Here is a 25,415-nt window from a genome sequence, read left to right as displayed (position 1 = left end):
TAAGATCTTTTGGTTTTTGATCTGCTCTGCTTGGAAATATGCTAAAGTAGATTTTCAGAGCTATTGTATGCAAAAATATTATTCAAACCAAAGCAACAAGCAACACTACACAGAATATTTAAAAAATTAGACTGTAAGGATAATTTGTAGAGATGTGTAATAGTGTGTTTATAAAAGCTCAGTACTGCCACGCTCCTACTAGCACTTAAGCTAGAGGATTTACCCTTTAGCTTAGTCGGTAGAGCATATGGGCTTTTTGGATTTGACCACACCCCGACCAAAATTATCACCTCATGATACTCAAAGAATGGTTCCTTATTCCTTAAATAGCATATATCAGTTTTGTTCGGATATCGGTTGGCAAGAAAAGAAAACCCAACTTCAACTAGGGCTGGTTAAAATTCCTTTTACTGTGTAAATGAACTGCTCATATACACGGGCATGTGGAAGGTCATTCCTGTTGCATGTATGTGCATCAGTAACAACTAATCTCTTGAATAGAAGTGATACCTGGAACATATTAATCATTAACCTTAATGAAAGACCTTTTGTAGCAATCCAATACTCATTCTCAAGATACAATAAAGATAACCCCAAAATACTGAATAAAAATCGCATGTAATTTTATCTTTTATTTCTTCTCTCGAGTATAAAAAAACAAACGGTACATAAATTCATAAAGGGGAGAAAATATAACATGCATGTACTGAATGGAGTGGTCATTGCAAATATAGATAAATAAATATCTGACATTCATTTACTGACACAAGCACTTCCTATCTACAAGAAAATCTATCATGCCAAAGTGTTAATTAAGGGTTTTCAGAAACAAATTCAGATGTATATGTGTTAACAATATATGAACTATACATAAAATCTATACAAAAGAAATGTTCAGTTTGATTTTTCTATTACCAAATTAAGTCACATGACATACAGAGAAATAATCTTGATGTATATGGGTTTTCACCTGATTAGTACAGTTATGTTTCTTTGGTAAATATTGTAGAAACTCTATGATATGCTGCACGGTATCACATTTTGTTCTTGATGGCTCTGTTAGAGTTCATATGGCAAGTTACAGTTTACATTTCAAGCTATTGGGATTATCACATTCTTCCTATTTAGCACTTATGCCCTTATAAAGTGTAAATACAAATATCAGGCTGCCAAATTAACTTGGAGAATACACCATAATCAAAAACCCACGGTAAGAGTGCATCCTTCTGACACTAACTGTTCATGGGCCAACTTGCTGATTTTTTCTTGCTTTAATGAATCACTTCTGCCCATTTTCAATCTGCTGTACATAACTTTCATACTTTTGTGATGGAAATTTCTCTAGTATAACATTAATGCTTACACATGCATCAATAAACAGAACTGCGTGTTTTATTAAGTGAACATGATCATTTTTACATCCCAAAAACTGAAATTTGTCAAAGCAAATATTTATGAAAATGACAGAAGCAGTCAGCTAGTTGGTCCTCAATAAGAAGGTGTATGCAAGACTACACATGGATTTTTTGACAATGGTAGTTCATGTTCGATACATAATTAATATAAAACAAATACTGGTGAGTGGTTCCTATTGTGTCAGTCTATATCCTTCTATTACGCAATCTCGGTAATATTAAGTGTAGATATGGTGAGGAATAAAGGAATACAATATTACAACACCTATATATAAACATAGAAGAACTCAACAAGTCAAGCACACACTCACAACACAACATTATCACTTGTAAGGAATGAATGATGAAATATTAACACAGTAATGGTGGAATGGTGTTTCCTAGAGTCTATCACATCATAGTTCATCTTTGTTCTTCTGAATCCAATCATCCACTGACTTTATGTCTTTGTTAATCTCATCTGGATCATGTGAAGGGAGAGCGCTGAGGGAGAAATTAACAAAAATAATGAATGATGACAAAATCTTTTTTTGGGGGGGGTGGGGGAGGGGGTGGTTATAGAGTCAAATAATTTTCCCTTTGGGTACTAGTATATCTGAGCAGCATGAGTCATGGCCATTACCAGTACTTATACAATTTTAAACCAACATTCAATGAAAAAATTTAAGTTCACATTTCATATTTTTTTATGCTAAATATCAAAATTGATTTATTTAATTATCTAGATCTAACTTAAAGGACAGGAAAAGTTAAAAGTGTTGAAAACTAGATATAATTAAGAGATCTAAATATACTTACTTGACAATAGCAGCAGAAACCTTGTCTATCATTCCACCTAAAATTAAAATCATTTGTATGGTAAAAGAATTTAAAAATTTTAACAACAAAATCAGCCGCATATACAGGTATATGGTATGAATTTTTTTTTTTAATATTTGTAGAATACAGTAAATCTGCATGTTCACTGACAGTGTTTATCATATAATTGTATAATTATAATTTAACAAAAACAAAATACATCAATTACCTGGCTGGCAGATTGTATCACACACCCCGGAACACAGGTAACAAAATTTACAATACTGTAAAAATAAATTGACATGCATGTGAATATAATACCAAATATTTTGGACAACTTGATTCTTAGAATCTTGTTATTTGAGGATAAGTCATCAAATGATTCATACAACATTGCTTCAAAGACAGTGTGCAGAATCATGGCATTATGCCTTGGGTAATTTAATTCCATCTAGACAATTCCACACTAATAACCTTATGCCCATGCTGAATATTTGTAGAAGAACCCACCTTGCACATTTTACAGTTGGGTTTCGTTGGGCTGGTTTCACAAGGACAGTCTTTTTCACAAAGCTGGCAGAACTGTAAGAAAAATCAATAAAACAACTTCATTTCTAGCTTTCCTATATATATAATGTTTATGTGGGTATTCAAAGATTAGATCTCTGTCATTCGTTCGCATATATATAGGTACCTTGCAGTATTCACAATACCCGCACACTGAACCCTTAGCGTACTCTACTTTCTCTGGATCCGCTTTTTCCTTTTCATCACTTGACTCTGTAGCACTGGCAATTGTCATTAAAATGCATAAGCCTAGAAATAATAACTGTCCTGTTTGCATCCTCATAATTTCGGCACCGTTGTTAGTGAACTTCAACACAGCGTCCAAAATCCAAAGTGTTGTTGTGTGACGTGTTCCTCGTGCTTCCTTTTCCGGGTATTGGATTTCCGGGATTAAAGAGAAAATTACATCGGGTTCGCTTCACGTTTATATTTAAAGTTCAAAGAATTTTTATTATTATCCAAGATATGTTATAAAAAAAGATTTTCTCAAAAAGTTATGATTCTTATTGTTTCAAGAATATCTGACATCTTAGTATATATTATTTTTTTTAGAAACATTAATAAGGTTTTCATGCATTTTCAGGTCATAGTCATTCAATATGGCAGACCATGAATTAGATGCACTGGAAGAAAGATTAGATTTTATTGAAAACATAGTATTTAGCAATTCAGAGAAAGATGCCTTTTATCCCAAGGTATGTTTCAGATGTATAGAAATATATTGGTTCATTTATGGAATGCTGCAATCGTAAATAATGCATTTATTATGAATTTACTTTACACAAAATTGGAACTGTCACACTGACAGATAGGATGGATGTTATATCTGTTACAGTGAAACCATTTATTGTTTAATTACTGTTGATAAGGCATGCTTGAATCTTTATGACAAACTTTGACGTATATAAACCGTTTGCCTCAATTTTGCATGGTGAATAAAAGCTGGTATTTACTGATGAAAGAGTATTATTCTGATCTTAGAAGTAAGTCTAAGGTGCTTTCCATTTAATCAGTATAAAAAAAAAACAAATAATTCCTACAATTGTAAAAACAAAAGGCATTCAAGTCGCTGCTATTGTAAACCAATCTCAGCTGGAAACAACTGAAGTTTACAGTGAATTACAATACAGAATACCAGTGGAGTTTTCAATAGCTTGCTGGACTGCTCAGTAGGGTATACAGTTTGGTCAGCCAGGTGTCACATTAGGTCTAAATCTAGGCCGTGTGATTACTCAGGTATGACTTCAAGAAAGTGAGTTATATCTAGTAAATATTTGCACTTTCAGATTTTTTTGTTGGGAATATATTTTCTGTATGTTTTATCCAACAATTATACTGCATTTTTGTGAACTAATTAAGCAGTCTTAGCATAAAAATACTATTAATGCTGTTTGTGAACAAGGAATTGAGAAACCAAAATGTACTGTGATTTTTTAAAAATTCTTTTTAAGCTAACCTATGTAAAAGTTTTCCATTTGTTTCTTCATGTTCTTCAGAAATGTCTTTTAAATAACAGTTATGATATATTTTCAATGTTAATCTGGGTAGAACTGATACTCTAGGTTCCAGTACTGGCCAGGTGAACATTCTATTCAAAAGGCTTTGAATAGAGCAACCAAGGTTTTTTTCCACTGCACTTTTTATTTCAGTGTGCATGTTAAGCATGGTTGTTGTCAAGTATCCGTTTTCTTTTGATTTTTATGCAGGACAAAAAGAGTTCTTCCGTGCAGGTAACATTGTATATAATATGCTAGTTGTATTAACACCACTCACAAACAATTCTACCTTTTGTTTCTTTTTGTTCCATTTGCACTTTGTTCACCCATTTTCTCATCTGTATAACATTATTACCAAGTATACATATGTATAAACTTTATGGGTGGATTCATGCACTGGTACCTTTTTACTTGGATTTAAGGATATGATTAAATTTCATGATTTCATATTTACATTTACTAAAGGATATGGATTATGGATATTATTAATAACATTATTAATGATCAATTTTTTAAAAACCCTATTTTGGTAGAAGAAAGATTTTTGGGATTTCGGGATTTTATGTTACTAGTATCTATTATATACCCAGTAGTATAGATTTCATATTTTGCTTTTTATTGAATTCAAAGTCGATTTTCAAGCCAGCAGAAATACAGAATTGATAAAAGTTTGCTGATAACTAGGATTACATGTTGTTACCTCTACAAAGCCAAGATTGTAAAATCTGAAGTCAAGGTTTTATTATACATGTTTTAGATAGATATTTGGAACAAGAACTGATGCATAAATGCGGAGAATGAATTATATATACATGTATCATACTCGTTTAATTTTTTTAAGATATTTTTCCTTCATACTTTTTGTAGGCTTTATTTTTCTCTTCTTCGATCCTTTTCTTTTAAAATTATTCTCAGCAGATAAAAGCTTTAATGCATGCAGTTACAGTTCATTTTGGGGGACCAGTTTATAGAGATTTTCTAATAAAGAACAGCTCTGATGAATTCTGATGTACAATGGTTGGTCCCCACCTGCATGTATTTCTAAGAATTACTAGTACATGTATTTATTTAATATACAGTTTAATGTTCACAAAGTTATTGTTTACCAAATTTTCAGTGCATAGACAAACTAGCCAACATTATGGAAAAGATTTCCACAGCAACAAAGAACAAGAAAAGAATAACTGAGATTTACAAAAAATGTAAGAAAAACAACACCAGAATCTGATGATACTTGCATTACATCTAAAAGAAAGAAAGAAAATCAAACAATCTATAAATTTTAAGAAATAAAATGTATAATTTGATGAAAATTAATGCTCTCTATATTAGGTTTTGATTCTTTTCCTCTGCTTCCAGCTAGAGATCTGCACAAGTTTTTGGACCCTGCCTACACAGATGAGATGACCATGAGTGAAGAGGCCATGGAGGAGGTCATCATGGCAGGTAGGGGTTAAAGGTCACTGCATTCTGGGAAAGCAGTCTGATTTTTTCTCTCTCATTCAGTTTATTCCACAAAACGTAGGTATGTGTAGTGAACTAAATGAGCAGATCCAAGGATACACAAGTGAATTAGATACCGGTAATAGGTTCTTGTCATTTTTTTTTTTTACACATGATGATGAGCATTTACGATGCCTATAGTGAAGGCATACAGTGCACCATCTTGTGAGATATTTACAGTACTAGTACTGGTATTATGGCTTATCATTAGAAATATAACATAGATTGTCAGCTTTTCATAATGAAACACATGCACTGGCTATTCATAATTTGTTATTCATTTTTTCAGAGGAGGAATATTTGAGGGACCAAGCTAAAAACTTAGAAACAATGGAGGAATTAAAACCAACTTTAGACAGTGAGCATCTGAAAGGTAAGGATCACATTCTGTCAGACTGTCCTTTACTGTTTAAGATTACAGCAAAACTCGGTTATAACGAAGTCACTGGGACCTAAGAAATTACTTCGTTATATCTGTAATTCGTTATAACCGTATAAGAAATTCATTAAATTTACATAGCTGGGGATCCAAGATGACTTCGCTATATCCGTAAATTCGCAATATCCGTGTTCGTATTAAACGAGTTTTACTGTACCTACTAAACAACTTTTGTGATGACCGTTATGTCAATATGTGTATGCATGTATATCATACAAATAACTTTTATAAAACAAATACCAATACATTTAGAGCATTGAGATGATTTAAAAAAAATATATATATGAACAAACAAATAATCAACATTCTGTGAAGAAATCCATCATTCAGCTTATCCATCAGAATAATTTGATTGTGGAATCTTCACTACATAAATGGATCTCTTTTTTATGGAAATTCTTTATCTTATTTCTTTTTACTGAACAAATACTTCACTTTTTGCAATTTCCTGAAAGTAGCAGATTACATTTTTTTTTCCAGACGACATAAACACCACTAGGTGCAATGTTTGAAAAGTTTTAATAAAGTTTTCTTCTTTTGAGCAGCAACACCTCAATATACAGAGAAGTTTGAGGCGTTGAGTCAGATTCAAATTACACAACAGGTAGGAATCTATACAAGGGTTTGAATTTCCTCCGAAGAATTTAGACCAAAACAAATTCTTAAAACCCAATTGTTTGTATGGAAAATAATGTATTCATTGGCATTTATTTTTATTTTGTGATAGGATCAAACTGCCGACCTCACAGAAGAAGCAAGAAGGTTGTTGGCAACATATAATAATATTGTATCCTTTTCGTGGAAAAAAAAGTGAATTTTTCAGAGAAACATGCAATCCATTTTACGTCATCAGAATATTGGTATGCTATATTTTTGCATGGATAAGAAGTGTGTCTAATGTATTAACAGGTCCATGAAGGGCAAAGGTAATTAAAGTCAAAACTCTTTACATGGCACAGGTAGGAATATATTCCAGACATGAGAAGTCAGGGTATTCTTTATTTCCTTTAAATTTATGATATCATAATGTGATCACGAAACAGGAAAAAGCTTTAAAGCATATTAAATTATGTACATATATGTACATGCATATTTAATAGACAGTTATAAAAATATGAGTTAAAATAGACTTGCTACAAAATTTCTTATGTATAAATACAGGTATTTTAAACCACGAAAAATCAGTTTTAATTTGCAAAAAAAAAAAAACGATTAACTATAGTAGGGTATTAGGATGAGAGACATTGATTGGTTTCATGCTACATGTATAACCTTAACCAAGGGTAGATAACTCTAGTATCTCGACAGTTTGTACAATGGGATGAGACGCTAACAAAAATGGAGGCCAAGAAGATAAAGTCCAAGAACTGAGGACTAAAACTGCGACCAGGAAGTGAAACTAGTGCAATATCTTTTGAAACTTAATGTCTAAAAATCTAACTGTGACTGTTCAGTTAAAAGAATATATATATATATATATATAATTACATGTAACAGTTAAAGTAGGGTGGTTTTTAGTTTGCTTGATATTATGGATAAAATAATAAAAAAAGTTAAGTTAAAAATTGAGTCCTTGTTTATATAGATAGAAATGGTGTTTTGTATTTATTTATTTTTTTGTCAAAAAAAAAAAATACAGATACGCGGTACTTATTTTTATTCAAAGTGAGCACAATTACGTGACGTTTCACATTATATCTTATAATTAAAAATAACTAATACCCGGTATTAAAAATGATGTTAATAGGAAACCGAATGTATTTAGTAATAGAGGGAACTTTTCCCTGGCAATTAAACTATAATTATTGCTTAAAATTGCAGTACAGTGTATAAAATGTTATCCTTTGATAAACTGTTCAATGTGCTAAACCATTGCTGAAATTCTGATGAAACCTTGTAATGATAACTATTACTCGGGAATATATACATTCACTCTCTCATCTATTTCTTAAAAGAAACAGTTCTTGTTCATAAATACATGTATTATAACCATTTTCACAAAAGCTTACAGCAATGTGGTGTAAGCCAGTCTATTCGATAGTTGGCCACTCAGCCAATACACTTTGAAATCAACAAGATTTGTCTAGCCTTTGAGCTTAGACTTCACAATCTGTGTACATGTATATTTCGCTTATTAAAACTAGCGTCAATTTTAACTTGTTTTGACGCAAGAAAAAGATAGCTACGTTTTACCCGAAAGTCCAAGGTCTTGCTAAAATGGTTCTAATGATCTAACAAACTTATCTTGTAGTAAATGTTAAATCAATAAAATACTTCGTTTGGTGGTTCATTTGGGATGACCAATGATGAAGGTGAGTGTAACAAGATCAATGGGTTATGTAACTTATTTCTCTCTGCAGTGATGACTACCTTCATAAGCAAATAAAAGTTTTTGAATTGTGTGTATATAAACAATAAAATGCTTTCTTTGGTGATTCATGCGGGATATGATGGTGGAGACATTGCGGAAAAAATAAATTAATTGTAGTAAATAAATAGAATAATGAATAAATAATATAAATGAAAAAAAAAATCTGCAATGATCGCTACCTTCATAACCCGCATAATTCATCAAAGAAAGCATTTCATTGTTTATATTTACATCTGTCTTTTAACAAAATAAATTGATTGTAAAAAGTAATAAAATTAACTAATTTCCTGTAAATATTCATCATTACGTTAGCTAAAAGAAACTGCCAAATCGTCTCCTGTGATACCTCGAGTCTGACATCATCATGATTATTTCGTGCAGTCAGTGATTTTTCTTATAGGTAGCTGTAGGTTTCGTCCAATCGATAACGTTGCGTGTATATTTCATTCTGGCTGTCTCTTTCATGTCTATAGAGCTATGAATTAACTATAAGTTTCCGTAAGAAATAGAAGGAATCATTATCGGTACCTAGATTAAGTATTCCATTTTGCCGATCTATTAAAAAAAAAAAAAGGAGGGGGGTCAAGACTTGAGCACGATGGCTTTCACTGGTCTATGGAACTTACTTAAACAATAAAATGCTTTCTTTCGTGATTCATTCGGAATATGAAGGTAGCGACATTGCAGAAAAAATACATAACCCGCGTTAGCTGGTTAGCGGGTTATGTAAATTTTTTCTGCAGTGATCGCTACCTTCATAACTCGCATGAATCATCAAAAAAGCATTTTATTATTTATATTTACATCTTTCTTTTAGCTAATTGATAAACTGATTATCACAAGTAAGTAAAATTCACTTAATTACTGTTAATGTACGTAAGTACGTTAGCTAAAAGAAACAGCCAAATCGTCTCCTGTGAGACTTTGAGTATGACAGCATCATGATTATTTCGTGCAGTCCTTGATTTTTCTTAGGTCGCTGTAGGCTTCGACCAATCGATAAACAGGGCGTAATAACTATAAGTTTTCGTAAGAAATAGAGGAAATAATACTCGGTAGATGTAAATATATGTATATATTTCTATTATCATACTTTAAAAACAACTTTTAGGCGTCCGAATAATTTACTCACCGCGCGTACGTAACATGTAAATATTCTAAGTTTTAGTAAATTGATATCTGCCGTAATTTTAATTCTTCAATGGGCTTGTGTTGATAGGTCTTTGATTTGGCTCTTGGATAAACAGACACCCCCCCCCATTTTAGCTCTAAAGAGTCTAATGTTTTTATTATATTGTAATATGTGAATTATTGTAAAACTGATGGGCTGTATTGGCCAAGGTTGTCTTTCTGAATAAATAATAATACCTACAATCATATGACGCTATGAATAACAATACTGCTACCAGTGTCAATCTTCCAAATAACAAAGAAGTTCAATGTCAAATGCCAAGGTCATATACGGGTTATAGCTGACGTCGGTGTAAAATCACTGTCCTAACCCTTTCTCACCAAGCAATTATCTTGAACTGTGAGAGGTTAAAGTCGAAGCAAAGTCCCAAAAATAGCCCCCCCCCCCCCCCCCCCATCGTTCTTTATTAAAGAAGACCCTTGGAGAGGATCTATCATCACTACCTCTAAATTCGATCATTGTTGGGATATTTGCTAGATTGCATGTCGAATCCTTCCCGTCTTTTACTTCCCGAACATTAATATTGATCATTTACAGGCACGTAGCAGCAAGGGGGGGGGGGGGGGGGGGGGCTGCCCCCCCCCCCCCCCCACGGTTTAGGATTTTCAGGATTTTGGAAAGTAAGCTCCCCCCCCCCCTTTTTTTTTTGCTTGTCAAGATTTTTTGGATGAGTCTGCCCCCCCCCCCCCCCACACTTTCAAAAACGATGCTACGTGCCTGATTTATATTATAATTACATTACGATATATCTGTCTTTGCAGTCTAGTGCTATATCATATGTCGATTGAGCATCTTTTAAATTTTTAATTTCATTGAATATTACGTTTTAACTTTCAGGAAACTTCTTGAATTGAAACTCATTTTTAAAAACCTGGTTTCCTGTAATATGTTATGGATTGATTGGGTAATTTCTATTTTATCATGTTTTTCGATGATTTATTTCAGAGTTTTATCAAGATATGCGCTCCTCGTCTAAATCAATGAATAAAAAATCATTAACATACACTAAAAAATTTAGTGCTGACATTTTTTCTGTAAACTGATTCCTCCAACGGGGGAGCGCCTAGCTGTGCGTTTTCTCAGAAGTAAAAGACATGCGGTAGGCTATATATAAGTACATTTTATAATTGTTTATAAAGTTTATTTTCTCTTATATATGATTTTGTACTAAACATATTTATGGACGAATACTGCCTTTTATGATATCTCGTTTTTATTTTTTCCTGATATTAATTTAATTTTATGTCGTATGTGATCATGATTACATATTTGTTTTTTAGAAATACGTTAGTTTTTGCATTGTAATAAATTGAGTTCATACGTCTTTATTTTAAGAGATCTCAAGAATTTTGTTTAGTTTTGTCTCTGGTAACCTATTGTATATTATAATGATTAATCTTGCTACAATCCCAGTTCCTTTGTATTAGCGATTTACCATCTGCGTGGATTTTATGTTTTTATAGACATTGCGAAAACGCACCCATCTGAACATACACTTCCTGTTTGAAAGATGGCTGATGCACAGAAATATCAGAAGTTGGCCACTGAATATGCCAAGGTTTTATTATATCTTGTTTGAATTGAATGCTAAAAGTGAAAGAATTCGATAACATTCAGAGTTATTAAACAGTTTACTTATTACAAAGGACTGCTTTTGTTTTTTAAATTGTTTGAAACGACGAATAATTGTTATGTCAACTAACGCCCCCTTTCACTTCTTTTGGGGTCAAAAGAAAGTGTCTTATCAGCTTATATAGTTCTTCCCCTCTGTGTATCCGTTGAAAATAAAATATTTCATTGCTGAAAAATTTAAAAAAAATTGTAGTAGAAGATTATCAAATATGCAGTCTTACTGGTGTAATATAATATTTATTTTGTATTTTATTCCAGTTGAAAGCACAAATCCCCGTTCTGAAGAAAGCTTATTTAGAAGAGCAAGCAGTCTGCAATGAATTAAAAGTGGGTCATAAACTTGTGCAACATCATTAAGAAACTCGTACTGTAATTGACTTGTCATGAAATCAATTACTACATGCTTACTGTTGATAATAAAATTGCTTCCAATGTGTTTTGTCAGTTTGACAAATTGAATCATCATTAACAATATTTAATCAAGTTTTTACAATTTTGAAGTCCCATTTCTCATTTGAAATTAGGCCTATTTTGTATTTTTATTTTTGTTCAGGTAGCTAAACACAGTTTCGTATAAAATCCAGGGGGGTTTTCTCTGGGGAAAAGCATGATGGGTAGGGATTTTCCTGCTATTTTTATGCGGTATACATGAAAATAACATTGTTAAACTCCCAGTTGCATAATATAGTGAATTATCTTTCGAATACATGAAAAAAGTATGTAGAAACATTTTAAAAATTAATTTTGTGAGACTCTAAAATAAAGGGCGGTAACTCCAAAAACATCCCGATTTTACACATGCAGAATTTCATGAATTTTTTAGCGGGGTAACATAGCTCTTTAAAAAGCTGGCGAATGTACCCTGAAAATACTATGAAATGATGCCTAAGGACTTGTTCTTGAAAATGTACAGAAATAAAAATGGCTGATTTGGTTGCATTTTGCTTTTAGGGGGAGCCTAAAATGCATGGGTGTACTGCATTTAGAGGCACCCTTTTGTCTATTTTCCGCATGTTTTGAGTGCCAAATAAATTCTAGCATTAAGTTACATGTGCATTATTTTTAAATATTTACAAAATTCACGATTTTATCTTTCTATTGATATATAAATATATATGTAACATATTTTAACAATTTATTTTTATAGGGGTCAGTTTTGCTTGCCCCTCATCTGAAAACGTCCTTATAACGTTACATATAAAACTGTGTTTTGCACCCTTAAGGGAACACATAATATAACGTTTGTCTGTCTTTATCTTACAAAATTGCTGCGTTAGCATTTTTGTTCAGTCAGTAGAGTTTTAGTTTGACCCTGAAGCATTAAATAAATGTATAACATGCTTTGTGCATGTTTCATTTCTCACTTTATGACGTTGGGTATATGATTGTGTATTGTGACGTGTTGTTTTACATTGTGATGCATTAGCATTGTGACATTTTTAAGTGTGACGTCATGTCAACAAAGCCGCTCCGATCATGAGTTCATAACTAATAGAATATAGAATAGAGAGAATATGATACACTTATTTTATGTGTATGTGTATTTAATTATGTGTTAAAATGAGTATCCGGTTATGGAGTTTTGAGCCGCTCTATTGATTCAACAAAATTTCATATGAAATGATTACACATGTGTGCATAATTCAAATAGACAATTGTGTTAAGTATCCGAAATTGTATTAGACCGGGGGGGGGGGGGGGGGGGGGGGGGGGGGGGGGGTGTAATTATTTTTTTAAAATGTGTTTGTCATCAGTATCAAATGCGCAGTACCATTGGTTATGTTCAATTCATTAAATAAAGTAGAATTAGTAAGTGGAAAGTCAGTTTTGAATTTTGAACTGCACAGTCGTGTTCGAAAGGTCTATCTATGTATTTGACACATCCTACCTAAATGACAATATCTCGGCCATTTTTTCACTAAATTCAACTTTGTGTACACCAAAATGTTTGTAATATTCTCCTCTTTGCATCAAAGCATTAAAAAGTGGCATACAAAAATATTTTATTTCCTTTAAGGTAGCTAAACACAGTTTCGTATAAAATCCAGGGGGGTTTTCTCTGGGGAAAAGCATGATGGGTAGGGATTTTCCTGCTATTTTTATGCGGTATACATGAAAATAACATTGTTAAACTCCCAGTTGCATAATATAGTGAATTATCTTTCGAATACATGAAAAAAGTATGTAGAAACATTTTAAAAATTAATTTTGTGAGACTCTAAAATAAAGGGCGGTAACTCCAAAAACATCCCGATTTTACACATGCAGAATTTCATGAATTTTTTAGCGGGTAACGTAGCTCTTTAAAAAGCTGGCGAATGTACCCTGAAAATACTATGAAATGATGCCTAAGGACTTGTTCTTGAAAATGTACAGAAATAAAAATGGCTGATTTGGTTGCATTCTGCTTTTAGGGGGAGCCTAAAATGCATGGGTGTACTGCATTTAGAGGCACCCTTTTGTCTATTTTCCGCATGTTTTGAGTGCCAAATAAATTCTAGCATTAAGTTACATGTGCATTATTTTTAAATATTTACAAAATTCACGATTTTATCTTTCTATTGATATATAAATATATATGTAACATATTTTAACAATTTATTTTTATAGGGGTCAGTTTTGCTTGCCCCTCATCTGAAAACGTCCTTATAACGTTACATATAAAACTGTGTTTTGCACCCTCAGCAGGCCAAACCCTCACATTTAGTTATGTACATATTTTTTTTCTTCATAAGTTACCTACCAGTAATGATGTGATGTAATTTGTTGTTATAGGAAAAACTTAAAGAATGTGAGCAGTCCATCAGGAAATATGAACAGGAAGTAGATAGCCTGACATTTCGAAACCAGCAGCTGTCAACTAGAGTTCTCTTTCTGCAAGAAGAACTTGACCAAGCAGAGACCAGCAAGAAGAAATCCAAAGTAAATCTTGGCATACATGTGACAATAACCTCTAGATAAAAATTTGCACTTTGATTATTTTATGAAGATTATTAGATTTGAATATTACATGCCTTTAGTTTTACATTAACTGGCTTACATTATCTTGAAGCACAAACACGATGCAAGTCCAGTGAACCTACCATCCCCCACTTCAGTGTATAATGAAGAACTGATGAATAAAATACAGGAGAATGAAATGCTACATAAACAGGTTAGAAGTTTATAGATTATATGATCGTCTGGTAGAGATATTGAGAAGATTGTGTGTTAAATGATTGTTACATATACATGTAAGATAGATTTACTTGAGTAACCACCATTACCATCTTAGCACTGAAATCTACCAATGCAGAAAACTTTCTGGCTCCTTTTTTTTAAATTGAATGTAAAATTTTTATATTTGAACCAGGTAGCAGAAAGTAACATGCAATATCAGAGTAGGCTAGAAGAACTGGAGAAGTCAGTGAAGGACTATGAGGGAAAATTCAGTCATCACCAGGAGGTGTTAGACTCCACCATACAGAAAGACAAGGCCCAAATAGACAAACTGCAGGAGGAAAAGGCCATGCTAGAGGTCAGTGGGTGGGGTCAGAAAGGGGGTGTTTATTGGGGATGGATCAAGGATTTTCTCAGGAATTTATTTGATTATTTATTAGAAAGAAATTGATTGATGTTTTTTGGATTGAAGAAATATAATTCAGTGTGATATATAACAAAAATTGATAGCTAATTTATTATAGATCAAGTGCCAGTCACTGGAAAAAGAAACCAAAAGCTGCAGATCACGAGCGGACATTGCGTAAGATTTGGCATGATGTATTTGAATTGAACACTATTCTTTAGTAGTTGTTAACATTATTACAGCTTTATTAAAAACAAACTTCTGGGATGAAGAATATTTAACAAATGATTTGATAAGGTCATCACGGCCAAAACTTCTAAATATTAGCCATGCTTTGCATGACAAAATTTAAAATTTCAATGGCACTTTCTAGCTAGACATCTTGCACTTTTTAACACAACATTCCTTGTCTATAGCATTTAGGTTTCGATAGACTGCATTGAATTGTAATTTATATATAATAAACTTGTATGTATGTTACACCTACATGTGTTTTTGTAGAGAGAACCAGCTGAAGACAGTACAGTGCCACCTACAGAAACAGTTAGAGCAGGCCAACAAAATTATCACAGACAAACTGCCCTTCATTGACACAAGTAAGATATCTTGTGGAATAGAATTATTACATTTTGTATGAACCATTCATTTTGAGTGGAGATACTCAAGAAAGATAATGTGATTTAATTTTTTGGTCTTGTTAAATTATTGGTATTTTGAATATACAATGTATATTATATAGATTTTTAAAAAACTATTCATGATAATACCACAGATGTCTTTTATAAAACTCTCTGGATGCTTTGAATACTTTCTGTATAGAAAACAGAGATCTGAATGGCTTGAATTTGCCGACACATGATAGAAGGCACCAGTTACAGGCACGGGAACTAGTCAGCCAGGCCACCAATCACACAGCAGAGCTTGTTCAGGCTTTGTCCAATTTCTACACCTACTCAGAGCAGCGGTCTAAAATCTATCCAGCTGATGGAACTCATGAGCCATACAGCCCAGTCAATATACAGGTAATGATCAGAAAGAAAATAGTGGGGAATATCATTTAATATAGAGCATTTTAAAATTGTATCACTTGTCTAATGAAAAAAACACAATTTTTTACAAAAATTTATTAACTTACCATCTACCGTAGAAGAGAAATATTCGTTGAGGATTTAATTTCGTCTTTTTCGTTGGCAGTATAAATCAACAAAATTAAGCCCAAGACAAATTTTTAACCAAAGTATTAATGAATACAAAGAGATTACAATATAATATGACAAAATTTAATGCCGACGGAATTTTATTTGGTTAAAAAACAACGAAATTTTGACCTAACAAAAATATGTGCTTCTACAGTTATGTACATATTGGTTTTCACCCACATGTAAATATTATCCATTTAGTAAAAGTATTGTTCGTGATTAAAGAACTTTTAATTGATATTTCGTGATTTACAACTATCTACTACAGTACCAGGTATATAATATCGAAATTGTCAACTAAACAGAAGGTAGTTTTTTACATTGTAAACTAAGCCACCTCAGATTTAATTATAAAAAGATTATGCTTTTATATACTAAATGTAGCTCATGATTACAGATTATGTACATGTATATGTTTTATGTGACCTATTTATCCTTGTTTCTAGTACTGTAAATACCTCCATGAGAACATGACCTACCTGAGACCGGTTGAACAGTCCCTGAAGCATTTCCTGTCCACCCTGAATGAGGACTCCCTGACCACTCTGGTAAATGTCTAACCCACATACAGTTAACCCTCTCGATGTTGGTATTCATCAGTCACAAACTCACTGTGTTAAAATTGGCATTACCCTGCAGTCACTTTGAGTTCCCTACATTGAATTATTTTTTCTCAGGAAACTGCTACAGAGTTGCAGCCCTTTGCTGTCAATTTCAAGAAAATGGTTGCTTATATGAATAAATTATTACCTTACCAACTCAGCAGGTTTGAATTTTTTTTCAAGATTAAGGGGATGTTACTGACTTTGATGTTTACATGAATTAGTTAAAAGGATGTTTTATTGTACTAAATAATTTTATTGTTGTGAACAGTTTGGAGGAGGAGTGTGCTGTATCGTCTTGCAGTGCCTCCCTCGAGTCCAAGAACATGGATCTTCATGCCTCACTGAAGCACCTCACTGCTGTCTTTAACAAACTAGATACATATGTTGGACTGTTAGCAGCTCAGAGTAAGTAGAACTACATATTTCAGCCTTTCCACTAAGACGCGATGAAGATTTTATTCTTTCAAATGGACCTGCTATGTTTTATTACCGTATTAATATTTTGATTTTGTAGGTGGTACATGTAAAACTTGTTCCCATCCACAGAAAAATCATGCTCACTTCTTTTCCCATATGTGCCAAGCCTTAAAAGACCTGAACAATGCTGTAAGAGGTACAGATCATTTAAGGAACTTTGATTTTTAAAACTATATTAGATAGATTTACTATTTTTTAATTATTTTTTTTAAAAAGACTGTAGCATAATTATATAATTGAAATGCAGAAATGTATTCAGGGGTGGAAATTCAATGACTTCAGTATTTCAAAATTTATCACCACATGAATAAGTTTGAAAACGGATAAAAACAACGCGTTTTGAACCATTTCCAAAAAAAGGAAAAACCCCTGAAACAGTTTTAATCTCTAGAAATTACAAATTTTTACCCTATAAAAATATCCACAATTACATGTACATGTATCAATTTGTATTCAGAGGTCTCCAAACACTACAATGCCAAAGTGTCGTTAGAGCACCAGTTACCCACGGCAACACAGAGACTGAAGACGACGGATGAATGTGTGGTGTCCTCTCTGATATCTCTAGTCACGTGTACAGGAAAGGTATAACAATGTATTTGGAAAAACAGTTCAAATTATCATATGTAGTGGTGTATTTTTTTTCGTGACATACATGTACACCGGGTACATGAAGATGCCATTAATTTACATGTAAGGTCAGTTTCACATCATTATAAGAAAAAATTTTAAAGATTTTTTCAATTTTGTTCATTATCTTGTTAAATGTATGTGTTCGCTCTTTATTGAAAATTGTGGAATTCTTGGAGAATGGGAAATTAGTGTTCTGGTCAATAAGGTAAAGATGATGAGTTACATATAATAGTTTTATTACCAGTAGGTGTATGATAAAGACTCGGTATTTTAACCCAGATCCGTGATATGGATGACATAGTGTTTGTCTTTTTTGCCGACAGTTTAACGCCTTCCTATCAGGGAACCTAGAATTTTTCAGCCAGTCAGCTGGCTACCGTACCAGAGGCAGTAGTATAGGTATAGACTCCGTGACGGAGGGCCCCCGGTCAAACCCAGCCATCGTCTGCTACAGACAGAAGGCGGCGGGCTATCTTAGTTCACTGGCCTCCACAGCTCCTGACTCAGTGCCTCATCAGGTTGCTGTCCAGAACCGCCAGACGTTGCTTAGTTCTGCTGAAAGCAAAGAGGGATTATCCAAACAGGTCTGTTATATTTTGTGTCATTTTGCTAGATTCTGTTGGGAAAGTTTGTTTGTCTGTGCATTGTAATGACATGAAATACAGTATGTAAGCATGGAGTATGATTTGATTGAAGGAGCAACATTTATTCAGTTATACATTATACTTTAGTTTTGTAATATTTCAAATCTGATGGGTTTTATTGAATACTGTTACAATTCCTGCATAAGTTTTGGAATGATAATTCTTGCTTTCCTTCTTTAAAGTTAGCAAATTTTCAAGAACGTGTTGGGAAGTTAGAGCAGGAAAAAGAACACTGGATGTTGGAGCTACAGCTGCTGCAGATCAAGTACGACAATGAAATCCAGGTAATGATAATGAAATCCAGGTAAGGATAATGATATCCAGGTAACAACAATGTAATCCACATAATGAAATGAAATCCAGGTAATGACAATGAAGTGCAGGTTATAACAATGTTATCCAAGAAATATATTAATGACAGTGAAATCCAGGTTATGACAATGAAATCCAGATAACAGTACCGGTAATGAAATCTAGGTTGTGACAATAAAATTCTGTTGATGACAATGAACTCCAGGTAATAACAGCTAATGAACATATTAAATGACAATGAAATCCAGGTAATGACATTGAAATTCAGGTTATTTACATCATACATGTGGATCATTCTTAATACTGTAGATTCCTTATTTTTTGCGAGTGCTTAATTCCGCGATTCAATCGTTTTGCATCAAATCGCGAGAGTATGAAATTGCGAACACCAGATTTTTGGCATAGTTTCTTTAGTTTACATCTGTCAGAAAAATGAAAGCAAGAGTTTAAAATCTGCGAGATGTGCCTCTCACGATCTTAAGCGGATATTAATTCCTCACGTTTAATTAGGAATTCACAGTATTCTCACAGAAACTTAATGCCACTCTGATTAAAACACCATAACAATTAAGCACATACATGTATATTGAATGTATAGCGCATATGTACATGTATTTATAGAAAGTTAAGAAATTGGAAAAGGAGATTTCACTAAAACAGAAACTTGCCATAGACTCTATAGAGGACAACATGAGTGATACAGTCAGGGAGAGTAAGGATAGAACCGCCTCATCAAACAGTGGGAAGTTACTCATCACTAGTGCTCTGGTAAGTGATCAACTGCTGTATTGTACTTTTACTGTATTCACTGTTAATACTCTTCAAAGACATGAATGACTTTAATATTTTTCTGTAGTACTGTAAGTTTCTTAAACATGTTCAACTGCTCACAGATTTTCTTGTATGCTACTTACTGCATTTATTAATAAATTGTGAAACTTCTCATCTTTTTGGCTGCAAGTGGAAAACAGTACTGGTAATAGAACGGTTTGATTCACCTGTGCTTGGAATTTGATAATACATGTATAGTAATTTTTGTTGCTCTTTGGGAAGCTAGGACAGCTTGACCAAGTAACCAGTGGAGCTAGTGACAGCGAGACCAGAGAAACCCTGATCAAGAACCACTTTAGTAAACGAGTCAATGAAATGATGTTACAACACCAACAATTAGACAGCAAATGTGTAGCCTTCCACTCAGAGGTAATGGGTCCCCAAAAACAACCCCCAAAAGTCATACTGGGATTCATATTAAAGTTTCCTGGTTTAACGTTTTCTTTGATTTTTTTAGAGAGGGTTCAAATGACATGTTTATTGACTGTGTCCTCACCCAAGAAATTTCTAGTCAAAAAATCTAGTTTCAGATGAGATTTACCTTTACACATGCTTTTATTGTGCAGTCATTCCAGAATAGTCATTTATTTATTTCATATATTATAAGTTATTTATTTTGATAAAAAAAAACATAGGCATTATCTTTGACTATTGATTGCTTGACTCTTGGGACTCTTCTTTAACTAAGCTCAACCTAATTTACAAATTATGAAAGATTTACATAAGAAATGAAGAGTTTTTCGAATACACGTATACATGTTCATGTACATATGCATGAATACATTCTGATTATTTTATTCACTGTAGGTACGGGCTCTACATAAGCAACTGCAGATAGCAAACAAGGTGAAAACGCAAGCTGAAGTGGAACTGAAGACAACGTCTCAGAGTCTGGCTCAGCTAAAGGTAAAGCTACCTGTGAATGTTTGAAAATCAATAAAAAAAAATTAAAAAACAATATAATGCTTTCATTCAACACAATGTGGTGCCATTGTTTCAGGATGAGTTGCAGACCACCACCAAAAGTTACGAAGGTCAGCTCAGCATGATGAGTGAGCATTTGGCGGGAATGAACGAGAAACTGACGCAACAAAAAGACGAAATAGATGACTTGAGGTCACAGCTCAGTGTTGCCAAGGTATCCACTTCTAAGGTGCATGCTCTATTTATGTTGACTAATTCTAATGTAAACTCCTTCATTTTTTATTAGCTCACCTGAGCTGAAAGCTCAAGTGAGCTATTCTGATCACATTTTGTCTGTCGTCCGTCTGTCCGTCTGTCCGTCTGTCCGTCCGTCCGTCCGTAAACTTTTCACATTTTCAACATCTTCTCAAGAACTACTGGGCCAATTTCAACCAAACTTGGCACAAATCATCCTTAGGCAAAGGGGATTCAAAGTTGTGAAAATTAAGGGCCACACCCGTTTTCAAGGGGAGATAATTAGAAATTAATGAAAAATTTCGAGAAATTTTCAAAAATCTTCTTCTCAAGGACCAGAAAACCAGGAAAGCTGAAACTTGTGTGGAAGCATCCTCAGGTAGTGTAGATTCAAAGTTGTGAAATTCATGACCCCCGGGGGTAGGGTGGGGCCACAATGGGGGGTCGAAGTTTTACATAGGAATATATAGAGTAAATCTTTAAAAATCTTCTTCTCAGAAACTAAACAGCCAGGAAAGCTGAAACTTGTGTGGAAGCATCCTCAGGTAGTGTAGATTCAAAGTTGTGAAAATCATGACCCCCGGGGGTAGGGTGGGGCCACAATGGGGGGTCGAAGTTTTACATAGGAATATATAGAGTAAATCTTTAAAAATCTTCTTCTCAGAAACTAAACAGCCAGGAAAGCTGAAACTTGTGTGGAAGCATCCTCAGGTAGTGTAGATTCAAAGTTGTGAAAATCATGACCCCCGGGTGTAGGGTGGGGCCACAATGGGGGGTCGAAATTTTACATAGGAATATATAGAATAAATCTTTAAAAATCTTTTTCTCAGAAACTAAACAGCCAGGAAAGCTGAAACTTGTGTGGAAGCATCCTCAGGTAGTGTAGATTCAAAGTTGTGAAAATCATAACCCCTGGGGTTAGGTTGGGGCCACAATGGGGGGTCGAAGTTTTACATAGGAATATATAGAGTAAATCTTTAAAAATCTTCTTCTCAGAAACTAAACAGCCAGGAAAGCTGAAACTTGTGTGGAAGCATCCTCAGGTAGTGTAGATTCAAAGTTGTGAAAATCATGACCCCCGGGGGTAGGGTGGGGCCACAATGGGGGGTCGAAGTTTTACATAGGAATATATAGAGTAAATCTTTAAAAATCTTCTTCTCAGAAACTAAACAGCCAGGAAAGCTGAAACTTGTGTGGAAGCATCCTCAGGTAGTGTAGATTCAAAGTTGTGAAAATCATGACCCCCGGGTGTAGGGTGGGGCCACAATGGGGGGTCGAAATTTTACATAGGAATATATAGAATAAATCTTTAAAAATCTTTTTCTCAGAAACTAAACAGCCAGGAAAGCTGAAACTTGTGTGGAAGCATCCTCAGGTAGTGTAGATTCAAAGTTGTGAAAATCATAACCCCTGGGGTTAGGTTGGGGCCACAATGGGGGGTCGAAGTTTTACATAGGAATATATAGAGTAAATCTTTAAAAATCTTCTTCTCAGAAACTAAACAGCCAGGAAAGCTGAAACTTGTGTGGAAGCATCCTCAGGTAGTGTAGATTCAAAGTTGTGAAAATCATGACCCCCGGGGGTAGGGTGGGGCTACAATGGGGGGTCGAAGTTTTACATAGGAATATATAGAATAAATCTTTAAAAATCTTCTTCTCAGAAACTAATCGGCCAGGAAAGCTGAAACTTGTGTGGAAGCATCCTCAGGTAGTGTAGATTCAAAGTTGTGAAAATCATAACCCCTGGGGTTAGGTTGGGGCCACAATGGGGGGTCGAAGTTTTACATAGGAATATATAGAGTAAATCTTTAAAAATCTTCTTCTCAGAAACTAAACAGCCAGGAAAGCTGAAACTTGTGTGGAAGCATCCTCAAGTAGTGTAGATTCAAAGTTGTGAAAATCATGACCCCCGGGGGTAGGGTGAGGCCACATGGGGGGGGTGTTAAAGTTTTACATAGGAATAAAGAGTAAATCTTTAAAAATCTTCTTCTCAGAAACTAATCAGCAAGATGATTCTTTATAATTGTTAAGACTTTGGCTCCAGGACAATTCTTCGGCCTCACAAGAAGGTTCAGAGTTTGATGTAGCTAAATATCCCATATATAAACAATTGTAAAGGATCTTTTTGAGAACTGCAATACTCAACATGTGATATGACTATAAAATTGAAGCAGGCAGCTATTTTTTCATTAGAATCTTTTTGTATTACTGTTTTGGGTTATTGCCCTTGATTTATTGATTCTTGATTATTTTAATTAATGCATCCACTGTTAACCAATTAATGTGATGATTATTTTTATACAATAATAAATATTCAATGTATATAAGTTTGTTCTGCATAAGTAGTTTTGGGTTAGGCTGGATTAGTTTGTTTATTTTTGATTTCCAATTTTTAGATACTATAAATTATTTTAGGCTGGCACATATATAGGGACAGTGTCTATTGCATTGCAATGAGTGACTGTTTGGGGTTAAACAGGTACGGAGAGATTGAGGGTGTTGACATCCCTGCTCTTTCTAATCTTCGTGTTTTTCTAACCAACGATACAGAATGTGCGGTCATTTCTGCCATGTATCGCATTAATACAAGTGTGCGGTCATACCTGCTTGTATTGGTGGTGGTTGCGGCGGAGCACTAGTGTATAGTCATCCCTGCTGGTGTTCTGGCCTTTCTAGCGCAAGTGTGCGGCACTCCCTGCGTTAGGTTGAGCTGTTGACGCAAGTGTGAGGTCATCCCTGCTTGCGTTATCTCTGCTTGCATTAACGTTGGTACATGTTGAGTTGCGTAGGTGTGCGGTCATCCCTGCCTGCATAACGTTGAGTCCCTATGTATGTGCAGGAGCGGTGATTAAAGTCTGCTCTTGTAAATATTTTCAGCAATCAGGGCTATCCGAGTTCCAAGGGGGATAAATGGATTTTATTTATACAGGATCTACATGTATTAATGTACATTGTCCAGATTGTATTATGACTCCATTAAGCTGACTTTATCATACCTATTGTTCCTCAGGTGAGCGATGTGGCCCATGGGCCTCTTGTTTTAAATTTCATCTGTCTTCAAAATAACACTCTTTCGTGTTAGTATGCATGTTTTATAATCTACGAATCGTTCCATGTATTTCTGCAGCTGTCATTTATTTTGTACTCAAGGATGAATGTAAAATTTGTATATGTAGACATACTCATTGTACCCATTAGTCTGTTTATAAGTATTTCTACCCAGTACTTTAATATTATATATTAAATAGTGCCTGTTTGGGAGGGTAACAGTTGAAATTGACACCCCGAGAAAACCATTGTCAACCGACGCGAAGCGGAGGTTGACAATGGTTTTCTCGGGGTGTCAATTTCAACTGTTATCCTCCCAAACAGGCACTATTTATTTTATTATACTGAATGTCAATTTTAAAGAAAACTTAAATGCTTTTCTATAGGAATGACTTGAATTCTACTGCAAACCGTATGCACATCATTTACGTGCATGTAACAATTCGTTATGTTACCCGTTGCTAAGTGTGTTGCTAACGCGGAGGGTAATAGAACGGATTATCAACTGCGTCTTAACCAATCAGATTTTAGTATTTAACATGAAAGTATAATAATATATAAAATCCACAGGCCCCCATCAATATATGATACATGTATGTTAATATTAAGTGTTTGTTGTCTATACTTGTATGGGTGTATTTATTGATATGCATGAAAGAGGCAAGTTTCTTAATCCTGTCTTTGACTTGCATTTCCTAGGTATGGGATCAAAGTATTCAAAATGAGTAAAAGTTTTAAACTAACTTTTATTTGCAATGCTATGCGAGAAATTTTTATGAGGTTCATGAGAGCCTCGTCATCACGAATATATCTTGCTGTGAACCAGTCCTCAAATTTCTCTGTTATTTTATTTTTCAAATAATAATCTGCATTGTGATTGCAGAATTAGTAGCCACAAACCTTTTTTCTCGAGTAAATCGCAAAATAAAGTTTGCATGAATAAAAGTTGATTAACAGCAAACCCCAACTCACATTACATGTCTGTTACTTCTGGTGTGATGATAATTTTTAGAAATTTGGGAAGTGTTTTCCTTATTTACTTGTTGACTATTATTCATGGAAGTCAGACTTTTGGTCATTTTCAATAATTAATTGCTTTGATATATTCCTAATTCCTAACATCTCGATTGGTATGTAGAATATAAATTGCCATCTTAATACCAGTACATGTATTTGTTTTACTTTTTAGTCTGGCAAGAAGTCAAGAAAATGACAGGATCCACAGTTTATGCAAAAATGTTACATTCCATTTACACCTGTATGGTGCAAAGAGAAGATTCACCTTGAGATTAATTACATTGTGAGATATTTATCAACCAAGTGCGATGTGATATAAAAACCAACCATACCTAGCATTACAAGAGGATCCACTTGTTTTTCCCTGTGTGGCATTATTTGGTCCATGGACAATTTGACGTAGCATTTTGATTGGTTCATGCTTTGTTTGACAAGGTTGATGTGTTCTTTCAAAGTTTTGGTTGAAAATTTCTAGCAGTAAAAACAAATTTTATTGTTGTGTAACTGTACCTGT

The 25,415-nt window shown here is 34.0% G+C and overlaps 4 protein-coding genes across 5 annotated transcripts in view; 3 read left to right on the top strand and 1 right to left on the bottom strand.

Moving 5' to 3' along the window:
- Window positions 1-617: 617 nt before the first annotated feature.
- On the bottom strand, window positions 618-3,170 carry LOC128177867 (sarcoplasmic reticulum histidine-rich calcium-binding protein-like). The gene is made up of 5 exons (XM_052844764.1): window positions 2,908-3,170; window positions 2,724-2,795; window positions 2,443-2,497; window positions 2,214-2,250; window positions 618-1,898 (listed from the first exon to the last, which is right to left on the bottom strand). Exons 1-5 carry the CDS (start codon window positions 3,061-3,063, stop codon window positions 1,811-1,813), a joined length of 408 nt encoding a protein of 135 aa, XP_052700724.1. The 5' UTR covers window positions 3,064-3,170; the 3' UTR covers window positions 618-1,810.
- Window positions 3,171-3,363: 193 nt separating this feature from the next.
- LOC128177866 (dynactin subunit 3-like) lies at window positions 3,364-7,777 on the top strand. 2 transcript variants are annotated; one of them, XM_052844762.1, is made up of 8 exons: window positions 3,364-3,475; window positions 4,487-4,510; window positions 5,394-5,478; window positions 5,636-5,722; window positions 6,069-6,152; window positions 6,764-6,822; window positions 6,946-7,005; window positions 7,506-7,777. In XM_052844762.1, exons 1-8 carry the CDS (start codon window positions 3,380-3,382, stop codon window positions 7,587-7,589), a joined length of 579 nt encoding a protein of 192 aa, XP_052700722.1. In that variant the 5' UTR covers window positions 3,364-3,379; the 3' UTR covers window positions 7,590-7,777. The 2 variants fall into 2 exon arrangements, with proteins under 2 accessions (XP_052700722.1, XP_052700723.1); XM_052844763.1 differs by lacking the exon at window positions 4,487-4,510.
- Window positions 7,778-11,291: 3,514 nt separating this feature from the next.
- On the top strand, window positions 11,292-17,195 carry LOC128176890 (protein phosphatase 1 regulatory subunit 21-like). The gene is made up of 11 exons (XM_052843421.1): window positions 11,292-11,339; window positions 11,672-11,740; window positions 14,189-14,335; window positions 14,466-14,567; window positions 14,766-14,930; window positions 15,097-15,155; window positions 15,480-15,574; window positions 15,798-16,000; window positions 16,624-16,725; window positions 16,855-16,943; window positions 17,051-17,195. The coding sequence occupies exons 1-11, from the start codon at window positions 11,292-11,294 to the stop codon at window positions 17,193-17,195; spliced, it is 1,224 nt and encodes a 407-aa protein (XP_052699381.1).
- Window positions 17,196-17,311: 116 nt separating this feature from the next.
- The window catches only part of LOC128178781 (protein lingerer-like), a 30,124-nt gene continuing 22,020 nt past the window's right edge, over window positions 17,312-25,415 (top strand). The window contains exons 1-8 of the mRNA XM_052846111.1: window positions 17,312-17,395; window positions 17,717-17,844; window positions 18,216-18,476; window positions 18,719-18,820; window positions 19,470-19,616; window positions 19,902-20,048; window positions 20,487-20,585; window positions 20,680-20,817. Coding sequence (XP_052702071.1) covers window positions 17,356-17,395; window positions 17,717-17,844; window positions 18,216-18,476; window positions 18,719-18,820; window positions 19,470-19,616; window positions 19,902-20,048; window positions 20,487-20,585; window positions 20,680-20,817 — 1,062 coding nt within the window. The 5' untranslated portion in view covers window positions 17,312-17,355. The remainder of the gene's footprint in view (window positions 17,396-17,716; window positions 17,845-18,215; window positions 18,477-18,718; window positions 18,821-19,469; window positions 19,617-19,901; window positions 20,049-20,486; window positions 20,586-20,679; window positions 20,818-25,415) is intronic.

This window comes from Crassostrea angulata, chromosome 3, assembly GCF_025612915.1.
Source record: "Crassostrea angulata isolate pt1a10 chromosome 3, ASM2561291v2, whole genome shotgun sequence".
Taxonomy (NCBI): domain Eukaryota; kingdom Metazoa; phylum Mollusca; class Bivalvia; order Ostreida; family Ostreidae; genus Magallana; species Magallana angulata.
Note: the sequence above shows the minus strand (reverse complement) of the source record. Positions and strands in the feature narration are given on the sequence as shown.